At 38.5% G+C, this 15,697-nt stretch overlaps 2 protein-coding genes across 2 annotated transcripts; both read right to left on the bottom strand.

Moving 5' to 3' along the window:
• Nucleotides 1–561: 561 nt before the first annotated feature.
• Nucleotides 562–14,525, bottom strand: LOC307027827 (coiled-coil domain-containing protein 127-like). Its single transcript, XM_079696177.1, has 9 exons — nt 14,468–14,525; nt 12,290–12,500; nt 5,708–5,978; nt 4,914–5,048; nt 4,498–4,530; nt 3,090–3,360; nt 2,106–2,240; nt 1,425–1,612; nt 562–1,335 (listed from the first exon to the last, which is right to left on the bottom strand). Exons 7-9 carry the CDS (start codon nt 2,230–2,232, stop codon nt 1,012–1,014), a joined length of 639 nt encoding a protein of 212 aa, XP_079552303.1. The 5' UTR covers nt 2,233–2,240; nt 3,090–3,360; nt 4,498–4,530; nt 4,914–5,048; nt 5,708–5,978; nt 12,290–12,500; nt 14,468–14,525; the 3' UTR covers nt 562–1,011.
• LOC307027829 (coiled-coil domain-containing protein 127-like) lies at nt 10,269–11,380 on the bottom strand (the record flags this gene model as incomplete). Its single annotated transcript, XM_079696179.1, has 3 exons — nt 10,269–10,592; nt 10,682–10,755; nt 11,254–11,380. The coding sequence occupies 3 exons, from the start codon at nt 11,378–11,380 to the stop codon at nt 10,269–10,271; spliced, it is 525 nt and encodes a 174-aa protein (XP_079552305.1).
• Nucleotides 14,526–15,697: the final 1,172 nt, after the last annotated feature.

Genomic DNA, 15,697 nt, shown 5'->3' with positions numbered 1-15,697 from the left:
CATCTCCTCATAAATGGCCGGTGATAATAAAAAGCACATTCAAACTTTCAATCAACAAACCAATTCTTATACACACCTATGTCCAGCATGAATTCAGAGGACCATCCTCATAGGTGGCTGGGTTATAATCATTCAACAAAGAAGTTCACTAAGCATTTAACAAAGAAATTCGATAGATATTTACCAAGTTTGAGAGAACCTTACCGAAGAAAAACCCAGCTCTCCAGGGAGTGAGCTTCACCAGGAGAGAGCTACCAGGGCAAACCCCCCCCCCCCCCCCCCCTCTCGAGAGTTTGCTCCCTCTCAGCCAGTGTTTTTATGCTCAAAACAGGACAGAAAAACCTAAAGACACCTCCTCCATACCCATATTTGTGGAAACTGGGCATGACCCCTAATTTGCAGGACTGAAAAATATTATTCTCGGCTATGGAATAAACACCTTTTTGGGGCCTCAGTTTTTCTCGAACAAGTCCGGAGCACCCCCCCCCCCCCCCCCCCCCCCCCTTTGTGCACTGCTGTGAGAGAAGAAACTGTCTCCCCTCTCTGATCAGTGACACACATAAACTATACTAGGCCTTACACTCAACTTAACACACCACTTGAGTTTTGGATATACTGTGATTATAGAAAAACATAAAATATAATGCATTTTCATTGTGGGTTATACATGAATATATTTGATTATATTTGATTATAATTAACTTTCGTTTTAAGTATTCAACCTAATATGGAGACCTCAACAGTCTGCACACAGTTAATTTAAAGCCAATGGGTCTTAATTGGGGCTTCTGAAATTATGATCATGTTTTAATTACAGGTGGTGGAAAACATCCTTCTGTTTCTTAGCTAGGATCAAGGAAGGACTCTAACAAGTAAAGAAGATAACACAAAAAAAACATTCATTTCCAGACCTGATCCACCACCTCTTTGAACATTCTTAAAAGTCTAATGAAAACCCCCGGCTTGTGTTCGTCACTTTGTGTGGGACTGGATTTTCCCTCCTAAAATGGCTCATTCAGCCCTCTTGCGTTTCTGCACAGTGTCCTGCCACTGCTTGAGGTAAATCCACATGAGCCTGCCATTCTGCCTCTTGTCACTGTTTAGCAAGTCAGCACAGTGCGTATCTCTTCTAAAAATGTCATTAAGACCATACTCTAGGTTCAGTTCTGGCAGGACAGGGTCGTTGACGACCTTAATCAGCATGTTCTTCTCCATCTCCAGCCGCTGGTCCCGACGTTGGGTGTAGGAACAGTAGACATGCTGGCGCTCCAGAAGCTGATGCTCCAGCTCCTTCAGAGTGGCTTTGGCTCGCTGGGACTGGCTGAATTCAGGCTCCTTGTAAGAAAGAAGACAGTGTTTTGCTTAATGCAGGTCCAAAAGGAAATAGCACAGTAGTGGAAATAAACTGCAAGACAAGATTTTACCTGTAGCTGTTTCCGTTCTTCCATCAGCAGATGGCTCTGTGAGACCATGGGCTTTTTGAAGCCTTTCACTCTCTGCATCTCCTTCTCCAACTTTGTCTCCAAATCGCTTGTTATTATTGAAAGGTCTATTTTATTCTGAGCTTTGACCTCCTGGATCTCCCTCTGACACCACCTCTCCCAGATCCAACCTAAAAGGCACAGTGGAGGTTGAGAAATGATTTAAATAAATAAGATAAATGGAAACTATCTTAAACTCAAGCACCTTTTTCTCAACCAATGGAATTATCTGAAGCTTGTGATTGCTTTCTAGGTTCGAGAAAGTAAGTACAGTTAACATATCTTAAAATAAGAATGCATACAACAATGTAGACCCAAACATACTGGCTTTAATAGATGAGATATTAAATTGTCTCTGGTAAACTAGATGTCTTTGTGTCAATTTAAAGTCATAATATGCAGGGATACTCCATTTCTGTTTGTCTTCAAGTCAGATTGGTAATTATTAGTCATGGCAAAGAAGGAGAATATATTTTAATTGCTACCTAATGACATTTGATAGTTTGGGTTTTCGAAAGCTCAACCAGCTTTGTATGAGCACATTCAATACCTCAACATTACATCATGTAATGTAGTTTAGCTATTTCTGTAACCTAAACACAGACACACTCTGATGTAACTTACGATATGCAGCCAGTCCCAGCATTGGGACCAGCAGCCGGGCGTAGTTCCATTGGTCGCCATCACCGGCCCCCGCCCCCCCTCCTCGGGGCTCTGGCTCATTTTCCCAGGGGTCATTCTGGTTGCTCATTGAAGCTGCTGTCACAGACACAGACACACATGAAGGAAGACCCACACAGCATAGACTCCCCTGAATATGTATTACAATTAATGTTTGCATGTTGAAACACAAACTGGTGCCCCTGAAGTAGCAGTGTCCCTTTTGATACACTGCCACACTGCTTTAATCACCTACTCGCTTCAATTAGCTTGTTAGCATTCACCGAATCAGTGCATACAGGCGGCTATGACAAAGCCAGTCTGACATGGCTAAGCTTGAAGGTTCATGCTAGCTAGATTATTTAATACAAATACATTACAGGACATAATAGTCTTGTAGGTCCGACTACAAGTCGGCAAACTTCTGTTAAATATTGTTGCTGTGTCTCACCTTGAATGATAAGTCTAGGTCACTTATACATGTGTTCCAGCACACCCTGCTTACACAAGTTTACTCGTTAACAGTCCATCTATACCGACCGGGGGTATTTCGTAGGAAGTTACTTGATTAAAGATCACTTTAGCCTAAAGTGATCTTTAATCAAGTAACTTCCGAAATAAATAAATAAATAATGATCTAGTTGTTTTTGAAACTATATTTTCAGTTAATATCTTACATATATTTAGAATGTATAAATAGGAGAGTAAAAGGTATTTTTAAAAAACAGGATTTTCAGGAAATGAAAGTTAAATGTATTTAGCCTATCTACCTATCTATTCCTTTGATAACAGATTACTGGAGGAAACAAGTTTGTCTCATTTCAAGTCATTTCAATTACAGTCATTGATTAACCTCCATCCTGCCAGATATCATATTGTTTATTTCAATTAAAATCTGTTGATGTAGTTAAAAGAAACATAAAGATATTTCAGCACTCAGCAACTCACAGTCTCTCCACTTCTTTTCTTTATTCTCTCCAAGTGTGTGTTTCCCAGCAGAGATCTCACCTCCTCTGATGGCGTCTTCAACAATCTCTAAATCTTCTTTGGTTCCCTCCTTTATACAGTCTCTGGTTTTCTCTCACCTCTGTCACAGGATGAATGATCAACAGCAGGAATGCAGTTATGTCATGTATTCACCAGCAGAGGGAGTCAGGATGTCTTTCAGAGGGAAATGCTCTTTGGTATTCAGTTCAGGACGATGACTTTGTCTAGGTATCTGTTGGAAGACAAACACAAGAGGTTAAATACATTCTCTTTATTTTAAAGCTCATCTTTCTTGGTGTTTTATATCGTCAAAATCTAAAAACTCATCAAATGCATTCAAGAAGGAAATGGTTGTTGTATTTTAGTCAAAGTAGGGTGGAACATATCAACAGGCTGTTCAGTCAAACTAGTTCTACATCATTTGAATATTTTTCTTTCAGCCGCTGTCACGTGAGTTTCCTTAAACTTTTATCCTGCCTGAGTTCTTCATGCCTTCTTTGATGGCAAACGCTGAGGGTTTATTTGGAGCTTTGGCCGGAGAATTCACAAAACATGTCACGGGTCACGGTTTGACTTCACGGTTGAGATGCCACGTCAATTATCCAGATCTCTACCCCAGACCCATGTATTTAGCTAGTTCGGAGAGAATAATCAACATTGAGCATAACAAGATAGAACTATAACACCTCTATCAGCTGACGCCAACAGGCAGGAACAGGAAGTCAAAACACTGAGAGCACAGCAGCCAGGGTTAAAGGGTGGCTGTGCTCAGTCAGGACTAACTGATAAACTGGATCACAGTTATGGGCCTTGGAAAATATTTCCCCAACACAAATGACCAATCAGAACTGAGTATTCATCTTAGCCCTGTTCATATCTGTTTTATTGCAGTAGCTTTGAACTCAACATTTTTAAGCGTTATGATTCTCCATAAGAGTTGGAGTATACAGTATTTATATTTAGAGTCACACAAACACAACAGTCTGGAAGAGCACATGTTTTAGGTGTCTTTTTACGTTCTTTGTTTTCATTGCAAAACCCCTCAAAACTTGAAATACTTAAACCATATATCAGTTTGTTATGAAAGATATTCAGATAATAATGATGCATGAAGAAGCAACCAACAACGTCAAAGATGATTCACTTACAAGACTCACTTAGGCATGCACACATTCTCAACTCAATTGTAGGATTTGATACATGTTTTACATGTAAGGATACCAAGTAAGGGGCAGCACATGGTCTGGCACCATGCATCACATATTCATACAAAGTTTACATAATCCAATTTACATTAAGTTAACACTAAATGCAACAAAATCTGCATTTCTGAATGCACTGATAAATGATTAGAAATACAAAAACTCACTTCGTTATATCTTCATTCCAATGGAAGGAGAATCTATGGCAGTGTGAGACAGATAAAGCACTTGTTGAACATTAAAGCGTTTAAACATGTCACAGTAAAAGCACTAAATCCAAATATGAACCTGAAATAAAAATAATATGTCCTCTTTAAAATTACAATAAAGAGTCGAGCTTTTTCAACAATTTTAAGTGAAATAATTCTAATAATATGATTAGTAAATTAAGATGGGCCTTGTGCTTTCTCCTTCCTTCACGGCCTACAGTCGTGTGGATTTAGAGGACATCATAATGAAGTCACATGATCTATCCGCTAGGGAGGGCGGGACCTTAAATGAGACAGGTGGAAACTAAATATGAAAGTTTCAAATGACCAAACAGAGAGAAATGGGACGGGTTGTTCCGTTGTTAGTACGTTACCTTTGTAAAAGTGACGCGTCAACCAATCAGCAAACGAGAGGGCTATCAGACTGAGATAACCAATGGGAGAAGCTGAACACCAAGTGAGACTGCAAAGACCGGGGAGGGCGGGACCCTAAATGAGACAGGTGGAAACTAAAGATGAACTCTCTCCATGTGAATTGTTAGGAACCAGAGCTGTTGTTCAGTTTTCATTTGTTTATCGTGTTTTATCGGTCAATAAAAGTCAAAGTGGCTCAAATATGTTCAATTCATTTTGTGAATATTTCTTCAAAGCATGAGAGCAAACTTAATTGTATTTTGAACATTTATCTCAGTTAATGTAGAAATCATAATCCTGATATAGTCTAAAGTCTATCAACTCGAGTGTATGTGTTTTTCTTCCTGACACTTTCTCACTCTGATTTATTCATATCTTCACCCTCTCCTTGGTATCAAGGATCACACCACATGAGTTCATTTCAACACTTTTTGGATTTCCTTTTTAGAGACAAACCCCTGCAAAATAAATAATGATCTAGTTGTTTTTGAAACAACAACGCATGTTTAGTTAATGCCTTACATATATTTAGAATGTATAAATAGGAGAGTGAAAGCTTTTTAAAAACAGGATTTTCAGGAAATGAAAGTTAAATGTATTTAGCCTCAATTTCTTTAAAGAAATACAGATTTCTCATTATCTTAGTTTAATTGATTAACCTCCATCCTGCCAGAAATCATATTGTCTATTTCAATTCAAATCTGTTGATGTAGTTAAAAGAAACATAAAGATATTTCAGGACTCAGCAACTCACAGTCTCTCCACTTCTTTTCTTTATTCTCTCCAAGTGTGTGTTTCCCAGCAGAGATCTCACCTCCTCTGATGGCGTCTTCAACAATCTCTAAATCTTCTTTGGTTCCCTCCTTTATACAGTCTCTGGTTTTCTCTCACCTCCGTCACAGGATGAATGATCAACAGCAGGAATGCAGTTATGTCATGTATTCACCAGCAGAGGGAGTCAGGATGTCTTTCAGAGGGAAATGCTCTTTGGTATTCAGTTCAGGACGATGACTTTGTCCAGGTATCTGTTGGAAGACAAACGAAAGAGGTTAAATACATTCTCTTTTTTTTAAAGCTCACCTTTCTTGGTGTTTTATATCGTCAAAATCTAAAAACTCAAAAAATGCGTTCAAGAAGGAAATGGTTGTTGTATTTGAGTCAAAGTAGGGTGGAACATATCAACAGACTGTTCAGTCAAACAAGTTTGACATCATTTTCTTTCAGCTGCTGTCACATGACTTTCCTTCAACTTTTATCCTGCCTCACGTCTTCATGTTCCTTTCAAATAAAATCTAGTGATATTGTTAAAGAAATACATTATTAATAAACACAAGTTATTATTAAAGATATCAAGAAATAAAACAGATGTGTCCATATATTATAAAGGTATCCATTCATCATGATCTAACATATCCTTGAAATCATAGATGTATAATCTTGCTTTATTCCTGGATGACATGATGTTTAAATAACTCACGTATTTAACATTAGGAACAAACATGGAGACACTTTTCAACCTGACACCAACTCACCTCACCTGATGTGACCTTATACAGTTATTTGAAGTGACCGAGGAAACTAGCATTCACTCTCACACTCTGCCCTCTAGTGGATGATTAATGAAGAGCAGCTTAAACAGACCAACAGGTCCAACCATCTTTAATCTCCTCTCACATTGAACTACTGTAACAGTGAACTCTTTTGCATCAGCAGCAGAACATCAACAGGAAACATGAAACCCTCCTGATGAAACCTGTCTCCACTGAACCTCCTCCTTGTTTTATGGTTCCAGCTTCACTTCAGGATGATCCAGGTGAGACCACTGACACCGGCTGCTCCGCTCTCCTGGGTCAAACCACTGGGTCAGCATGAAGATCTTCACCCAGCAGCTCCACTCCAGAGGTCACAACATCCCAGAGATCCAGACCGAAACCAGCTGCCACATCAACGCAGAGTCCCATCACTACAATCCCCGTTGTTGCGATCTCCATATCAGGTTGAATAATTAAAACGAAAGTTAGTTATAATCAAATATAATCAATTATATTCTTGTATAACCCACAATGAAAATGCTTCATATTTTAGGTTTTTCTATATTTACAGTATAAACAAAACACAAGTGGTTTGTTAAATTGAGTGTGAGGCCTAATGGTTTATGGGTGTCACTGATAAGGGAGAAGGCAGTTTCTCCCTACAGCGCTGTTTTATGGCCTCAACATAGAGAGGAAGATCTGGAGGTTGTAAGGAACTCTCCCAAAGCAGGCTACCCACCCCCACCCCAGTACAAGGGGAAGAGTTTTGCTCTCAACAATAAATAAATCAACTCTTAACCAAGTCAGATTTCAAATAGCCATAGCTCCAGTTGTTAAGAAAAGAGGGAGATTCAAAAAGTTATAATTTTAACACCAGAACAAAAAGATCAATATCAAAAAACAAAAGAGTATGTTGTGACCCATTCTAAGCAATTAACAATGCGAGATAAGGAGAAATCTTTGAAAGTTAATCTAACCACGAATGATTTAGGAGGAGGTGTGGAGATAAGGAACCAAGGTGATAAAACATCTGTGCTGTTCATGTCCATGACTTGATCAGGAACAGAGGAAAAATTATCTCCTGAAGAGAAGCATCTTGCACTTGAAATTCAGATTTTATACAACCCTGAGGGAAATGTCTCGAGGTACCAAAATGTGCATATACACTCCTTATTCTTCAATATCTGAAGCTACTAAACAAACTGTTCAGGGAGCAAAAGCAATGATGAGTAGATAGGGAAAATGGCAGATGATGATGTCTGATCTAGATGTGGAGTGTAGATACCCTCAGGAAGTAAGCCACAAAGGGGAAACAATGAAACCCTTACAGAAAACTGCTGCACCAAAAATAACTTTTTTTTTCCGAAAAAATATTTGTTTCTCCGAATCGAAGGGGAAAAATACAAAAGCATTGCACACAATTTAAACCAATCAATGTTGTGTAATTAACAAGGATAATCTGGTGTTTTTCAGGCGATGAGTAGTGCAGATATCACTGTAAAATCAATCGACAGTAAGGGGAATACTTACTTCCGGTTGTACAATTCTCCGTTATCCAATGGGAATGGATGCTCACATTGCCTTTAAGGCCAGCCGACACAAACGAATGCTGTGCTTCCATGAGCGTCAAATCCCGCCGCAGATAGGAATACATTGCAATCAGTTGAAAGCTATTTGCGTCCCTTTATGAAGCTGAAGGAGCCTAGGAGCGTCACAACTGCACGCCACGGGACCCTGACCAAACGTCGCTCCTGGACGTTTATGGAGTGAGAGTTTGTTGATTAAACACAATGCTAGTTACTACAAGCTATAAAGTAGATTTTAAAAACGTTTTATAGAATAAAAGCTCCCTGCTGGACGTTGTAGAAATGCGTGTGTGCACCACGACAAAGGAGCCTCAATCACTTTACATTGGGTTTGTTTGGTGGTGCAGACACGTAAATGTTGCAGAGTTTGTGACACCACCACGCACTTCGGTGTGAAGGAGTCGTGGTGGAGTGATGTAGTTTGTAGAGATGTCGTTTATAGAGATGTAGTTTATAGTGATGATGTGGTGTTTTGTGAAATGTTGTTTTGACTTGCACTTCAGGGCCACCGAAGTCTGGAGACCTGTTAACTTATTTCGGGAAATTACTCAGACCTACTAATTGACCTAACAGAAGTTATTGAGTCTATGTAAGTTTACTGCTTGGCTCAGATCCACCAACGTCATCAAGATCTCACCTCTATTAACTCCCTGAAGTACCAGGTTCAATTAACTGCTGTTTCAATTCAGACGGCCCGCTAAATCTGTTTCAGCGATCCCGAAGGATTTTGGTATCAGTAACGAGGTGTGGCCCTACCTAAGTGTGAGTGGGGCAGATATGCATTCTTACCTTAAATCAGGAGAGGAGAGCGCAGATGTATTTTAAGTTGTCCCAATCCAAAAGGTGGGATCAGTTTATTTGAAAAAAAATGGTCCACACGTTTACAGGGTTTTTACCTTCTCTCGTTACAACATGACAACCCTACAAAACATATCATGCGGTGATCATTTTCTAATATGAAACCTTAATTCACCATTTTACATTTATTACCCTAAATTGTAACTTCAACTGCCCAATTCAGTTGTGACATTTAAAATCGTCCGACAGAATTTAGAGGCATCTCCTCATAAATGGCCGGTGATAATAAAAAGCACATTCAAACTTTCAATCAACAAACCAATTCTTATACACACCTATGTCCAGCATGAATTCAGAGGACCATCCTCATAGGTGGCTGGGTTATAATCATTAAACACACAATTCATCAAACAATTCACTCAGCATTCAACAAATCAATTCTCACCAATTCTTATACACCTATGTCCAGCATGAATTCAGAGGACCATCCTCATAGGTGGCTGGGTTATAATCATTCAACAAACAATTCGCTCAGCATTCAACAAAGAAGGTCACTAAGCATTCAACAAAGAAATTCGATAGATATTTACCAAGTTTGAGAGAACCTTACCGAGGAAAAACCCAGCTCTCCAGGGAGTGAGCTTCACCAGGAGAGAGCTATCAGGGCAAAACCCCCCCTTCTCGAGAGTTTGCTCCCTCTCAGCCAGTGTTTTTATGCTCAAAACAGGACAGAAAAACCTAAAGACACCTCCTCCATACCCATATTTGTGGAAACTGGGCATGACCCCTAATGTGCAGGACTGAAAAATATTATTCTCTGCTATGGAATAAACACCTTTTTGGGGCCTCAGTTTTTCTCGAACAAGTCAGGAGCCCCCCCCCCCCCCCCCCCTTTGTGCACTGCTGTGAGAGAAGAAACTGTCTCCCCTCTCTGATCAGTGACACACATAAACTATACTAGGCCTTACACTCAACTTAACACACCACTTGAGTTTTGGATATACTGTGATTATAGAAAAACATAAAATATAATGCATTTTCATTGTGGGTTATACATGAATATATTTGATTATATTTGATTCTAATTAACTTTCGTTTTAAGTATTCAACCTAATATGGAGACCTCAACAGTCTGCACACAGTTAATTTAAAGCCAATGGGTCTTAATTGGGGCTTCTGAAATTATGATCATGTTTTAATTACAGGTGGTGGAAAAAATCCTTCTGTTTCTTAGCTAGGATCAAGGAAGGACTCTAACAAGTAAAGAAGATAACACAAAAAAAACATGCATTTCCAGACCTGATCCACCACCTCTTTGAACATTCTTAAAAGTCTAATGAAAACCCCCGGCTTGTGTTCGTCACTTTGTGTGGGACTGGATTTTCCCTCCTAAAATGGCTCATTCAGCCCTCTTGCGTTTCTGCACAGTGTCCTGCCACTGCTTAAGGTAAATCCACATGAGCCTGCCATTCTGCCTCTTGTCACTGTTTAGCAAGTCAGCACAGTGCGTATCTCTTCTAAAAATGTCATTAAGACCATACTCTAGGTTCAGTTCTGGCATGACAGGGTCGTTGACGACCTTAATCAGCATGTTCTTCTCCATCTCCAGCCGCTGGTCCCGACGTTGGGTGTAGGAACAGTAGACATGCTGGCGCTCCAGAAGCTGATGCTCCAGCTCCTTCAGAGTGACTTTGGCTCGTTGGGACAGGCTGAATTCAGGCTCCTTGTAAGAAAGAAGACAGTGTTTTGCTTAATGCAGGTCCAAAAGGAAATAGCACAGTAGTGGAAATAAACTGCAAGACACGATTTTACCTCATGTAGCTTTTTTGCATACTGAACTTTGACCTCCTGGATCTCCCTCTGACACCACCTCTCCCAGATCCAACCTAAAAGGCACAGTGGAAGTTGAGAAATGATTTAAATAAATAAGATAAATGGAAACTATCTTAAACTCAAGCACCTTTTTCTCAACCAATGGAATTATCTGAAACTTGTGCTTGTTTTCTAGGTTCGAGAAAGTAAGTCCAGTTAACATATCTTAAAATAAGAATGCATACAACAATGTAGACCCAAACATACTGGCTTTAATAGATGAGATATTAAATTGTCTCTGGTAAACTAGATGTCTTTGTGTCAATTTAAAGTCATAATATGCAGGAATACTCCATTTCTGTTTGTCATATTGTCAAGTCAGATTGGTAATTATTAGTCATGGCAAAGAAGGAGAATATATTTTAATTGCTACCTAATGACATTTGATAGTTTGGGTTTTCGAAAGCTCAACCAGCTTTGTATGAGCACATTCAATACCTCTACATTACATCATGTTATGTTGTTTTGCTATTTCTGTAACCTAAACACAGACACACTCTGATGTAACTTACGATATGCAGCCAGTCCCAGCATTGGGACCAGCAGCCGGGCGTAATTCCATTGGTCGCCATCACCGGCCCCCGCCCCCCCTCCTCGGGGCTCTGGCGCATTTTCCCAGTGGTCATTCTGGTTGTTCATGGAAGCTGCTGTCACTGTCACAGACACACATGAAGGAAGACCCACACAGCATAGACTCCCCTGAATATGCATTACAATTAATGTTTGCATGTTGCAACACAAACTGGTGCCCCTGAAGTAGCAGTGTCCCTTTTGATACACTGCCACACTGCTTTAATCACCTACTCGCTTCAATTAGCTTGTTAGCATTCACCGAATCAGTGCATACAGGCGGCTATGACAAAGCCAGTCTGACATGGCTAAGCTTGAAGGTTCATGCTAGCTAGATTATTTAATACAAATACATTACAGGACATAATAGTCTTGTAGGTCCGACTACAAGTCGGCAAACTTCTGTTAAATATTGTTGCTGTGTCTCACCTTGAATGATAAGTCTAGGTCACTTATACATGTGTTCCAGCACACCCTGCTTACACAAGTTTACTCGTTAGCTGTCCATCTATACCGACCGGGGGTATTTCGTAGGAAGTTACTTGATTAAAGATCACTTTAGCCTAAAGTGATCTTTAATCAAGTAACTTCCGAAATAAATAATGATCTAGTTGTTTTTGAAACTATATTTTCAGTTAATATCTTACATATATTTAGAATGTATAAATAGGAGAGTAAAAGGTATTTTTAAAAAACAGGATTTTCAGGAAATGAAAGTTAAATGTATTTAGCCTATCTACCTATCTATTCCTTTGATAACAGATTACTGGAGGAAACAAGTTTGTCTCATTTCAAGTCATTTCAATTACAGTCATTGATTAACCTCCATCCTGCCAGATATCATATTGTTTATTTCAATTAAAATCTGTTGATGTAGTTAAAAGAAACATAAAGATATTTCAGGACTCAGCAACTCACAGTCTCTCCACTTCTTTTCTTTATTCTCTCCAAGTGTGTGTTTCCCAGAAGAGATCTCACCTCCTCTGATGGCGTCTTCAACAATCTCTAAATCTTCTTTGGTTCCCTCCTTTATACAGTCTCTGGTTTTCTCTCACCTCTGTCACAGGATGAATGATCAACAGCAGGAATGCAGTAATGTCATGTATTCACCAGCAGAGGGAGTCAGGATGTCTTTCAGAGGGAAATGCTCTTTGGTATTCAGTTCAGGACGATGACTTTGTCCAGGTATCTGTTGGAAGACAAACACAAGAGGTTAAATACATTCTCTTTATTTTAAAGTTCATCTTTCTTGGTGTTCTATATCGTCAAAATCTAGAAGCTCATAAAATGCATTCAAGAAGGAAATGGTTGTTGTATTTGAGTCAAAGTAGGGTGGAACATATCAACAGGCTGTTCAGTCAAACTAGTTCTACATCATTTTCTTTCAGCCGCTGTCATGTGAGTTTCCTTCAACTTTTATCCTGCCTTTGATCTTGATGCCTTCTTTGATGGCAAACACTGACGGTTTATTGGAGCTTCGGCCGGAGAATTCACAAACAACACTCCAAGACTTGAAGTATACAGTATTTATGTTTAGAGTCACACAAATACAACAGTCTGGAAGAGAACATGTGTTAGGTGTCTTTTTACATTTTCATTGCAAAACCCCTCAAAACTTGAAATACTTAAATCAAATATCAGTTTTTATGAAAGATATTCAGATAATAATGATGCATGAAGAACCAACCAACAACGTCAAAGATTATTCACTTACAAGACTCACTTATGCATGCACAACTTTTCAACTCAATTGTAGGATTTGATACATTTTTAACATTTAAGAATAACAAGTAAGGGACAGCACATGGCCTGGCACCATGCATCACATATTCATACAAAGCTTACATAATCCAATTTACTTTAAGTTAACACTAAATGCACTCAACAAAATCTGCATTTCTGAATGCACTGATAAATGATTAGAAATACAAAAACTCACTTCGTTATATCTTCATTCCAATGGAAGGAGAATCGATGGCAGTGTGAGACAAATATAGCACTTGTTGAACATTAAAGCGTTTCAACATGTCACAGTAAAAGCACAAAATCCAAATATGAACCTGAAATAAAAATAATATGTCCTCTTTAAAATTACAATAAAGAGTCAAGCTTTTTCAACAATTTTAACTGAAATAATTCTAATAACATGGTTAGTAAATGAAAATGGGCCTTGTGCTTTCTCCTTCCTTCACGGCCTACAGTTGTGTGGATTTAGAGGACATCATAATGAAGTCACATGATCTATCCGCTAGGGAGGGCGGGACCTTAAATGAGACCTTTGGAAACTAAATATGAAAGTTTCAAATGACCAGACAGAGAGAAATGGGACGGGTTGTTCCGTTGTTAGTACGTTACCTTTGTAAAAGTGACGCGTCAACCAATTAGCAAACGAGAAGGCTATCAGACTGAGATAACCAATGGGAGGAGCTGAACACCAAGTGAGACTGCAAAGAACGGGGAGGGCGGGACCCTAAATGAGACAGGTGGAAACTAAAGATGAACTCTCTCCATGTGAATTGTTAGGAACCAGAGCTGTTGTTCAGTTTTCATTTGTTTATCGTGTTTTATCGGTCAATAAAAGTCAAAGTATCTCAAATATGTTCAATTCATTTTGTGAATATTTCTTCAAAGCATGAGAGCAAACTTAATTGTATTTTGAACATTTATCTCAGTTAATGTAGAAATCATAATCCTGATATAGTCTAAAGTCTATCAACACGAGTGTATGTGCTTTTCTTCCTGACACTTTCTCACTCTGATTTATTCACTGATCATATCTTCACCCTCTCCTTGGTCTCAAGGATCACACCACATGAGTTCATTTCAACACTTTTTGGATTTCCTTTTTAGAGACAAACCCCTGCAAAATAAATAATGATCTAGTTGTTTTTGAAACAACAACGCATGTTCAGTTAATGTCTTACATATATTTAGAATGTATAAATAGGAGAGTGAAAGGTTTTTAAAAACAGGATTTCCAGGAAATGAAAGTTAAATGTATTTAGCCTCAAATTCTTTAAAGAAATACAGATTTCTCATTATCTTAGTTTAATTGATTAACCTCCATCCTGCCAGATATCATATTGTTTATTTCAATTAAAATCTGTTGATGTAGTTAAAAGAAACATAAAGATATTTCAGCACTCAGCAACTCACAGTCTCTCCACTTCTTTTCTTTATTCTCTCCAAGTGTTTGTTTCCCGGCAGAGATCTCACCTCCTCTGATGGCGTCTTCAACAATCTCTAAATCTTTTTTGGTTCCCTCCTTTATACAGTCTCTGGTTTTCTCTCACCTCTGTCACAGGATGAATGATCAACAGCAGGAATGCAGTTATGTCATGTATTCACCAGCAGAGGGAGTCAGGATGTCTTTCAGAGGGAAATGCTCTTTGGTATTCAGTTCAGGACGATGACTTTGTCCAGGTATCTGTTGAAGAAAAACGAAAGAGGTTAAAAACATTCTCTTTTTTTTAAAGCTCACCTTTCTTGGTGTTTTATATCGTCAAAATCTAAAAGCTCATAAAATGCGTTCAAGAAGGAAATGGTTGTTGTATTTTAGTCAAAGTAGGGTGGAACATATCAACAGGCTGTTCAGTCAAACTAGTTCTACATCATTTTCTTTCAGCCGCTGTCACATGACTTTCCTTCAACTTTTATCCTGCCTCACATCTTCATGTTCCTTTCAAATAAAATCTACTGATATTGTTAAAGAAACACATTATTAATAAACACAAGTTATTATTAAAGATATCAAGAAATAAAACAGATGTGTCCATATTTTATAAAGGTATCCATTCATCATGATCTGAACATGACAGAGACTATTTGAGAATTATTATTATTATTATTTTTATTTTTTTTGTACTTTGTTATAATTATTAATTTGAGTGAGAAAAAAAAGGAAAAGAAAAAAATATATATATATATATTATTGTTGTATGTTTTTGTTTCTGACATGTTCAATAAATTGACAAAAAAAAAAAAAAAATCTAACATATCCTTGAAATCATAGATGTATAATCTTGCTTTATTCCTGGATGACATGATGTTTAAATAACTCACGTATTTAACATTAGGAACAAACATGGAGACACTTTTCAACCTGACACCAACTCACCTCACCTGATGTGACCTTATGCAGTTATTTGAAGTGACCGAGGAAACTAGCATTCACTCTCACACTCTGCCCTCTAGTGGATGATTCATGAAGAGCAGTTTAAACAGACCAACAGGTCCAACCATCTTTAATCTCCTCTCACATTGAACTACTGTAACAGTGAACTCTTTTGCATCAGCAGCAGAACATCAACAGGAAACATTAAACCTTCCTGATGAAACCTGTCTCCACTGAACCTCCTCCTTGTTTTATGGTTCCAGCTTCACTTC

Source organism: Notothenia rossii (assembly GCF_949606895.1).
Source record: "Notothenia rossii genome assembly, contig: scaffold_61, whole genome shotgun sequence".
Taxonomy (NCBI): Eukaryota; Metazoa; Chordata; class Actinopteri; order Perciformes; family Nototheniidae; genus Notothenia; species Notothenia rossii.
This window is presented reverse-complemented; position numbering and strand designations above follow the sequence as displayed.

Coding starts and splice junctions, on each gene's coding strand:
- LOC307027827 (XM_079696177.1), bottom strand. CDS start 2,232: ATGAGCAACCAGAATGACCCCTGGGAAAATGAGCCAGAGCCCCGAGGA. Junction 1,613..2,105: donor GCTGGGACTGGCTGCATATC/GTAAGTTACATC, acceptor TGTGCCTTTTAG/GTTGGATCTGGGAGAGGTGG. Junction 1,336..1,424: donor AAGAACGGAAACAGCTACAG/GTAAAATCTTGT, acceptor CTTTCTTACAAG/GAGCCTGAATTCAGCCAGTC.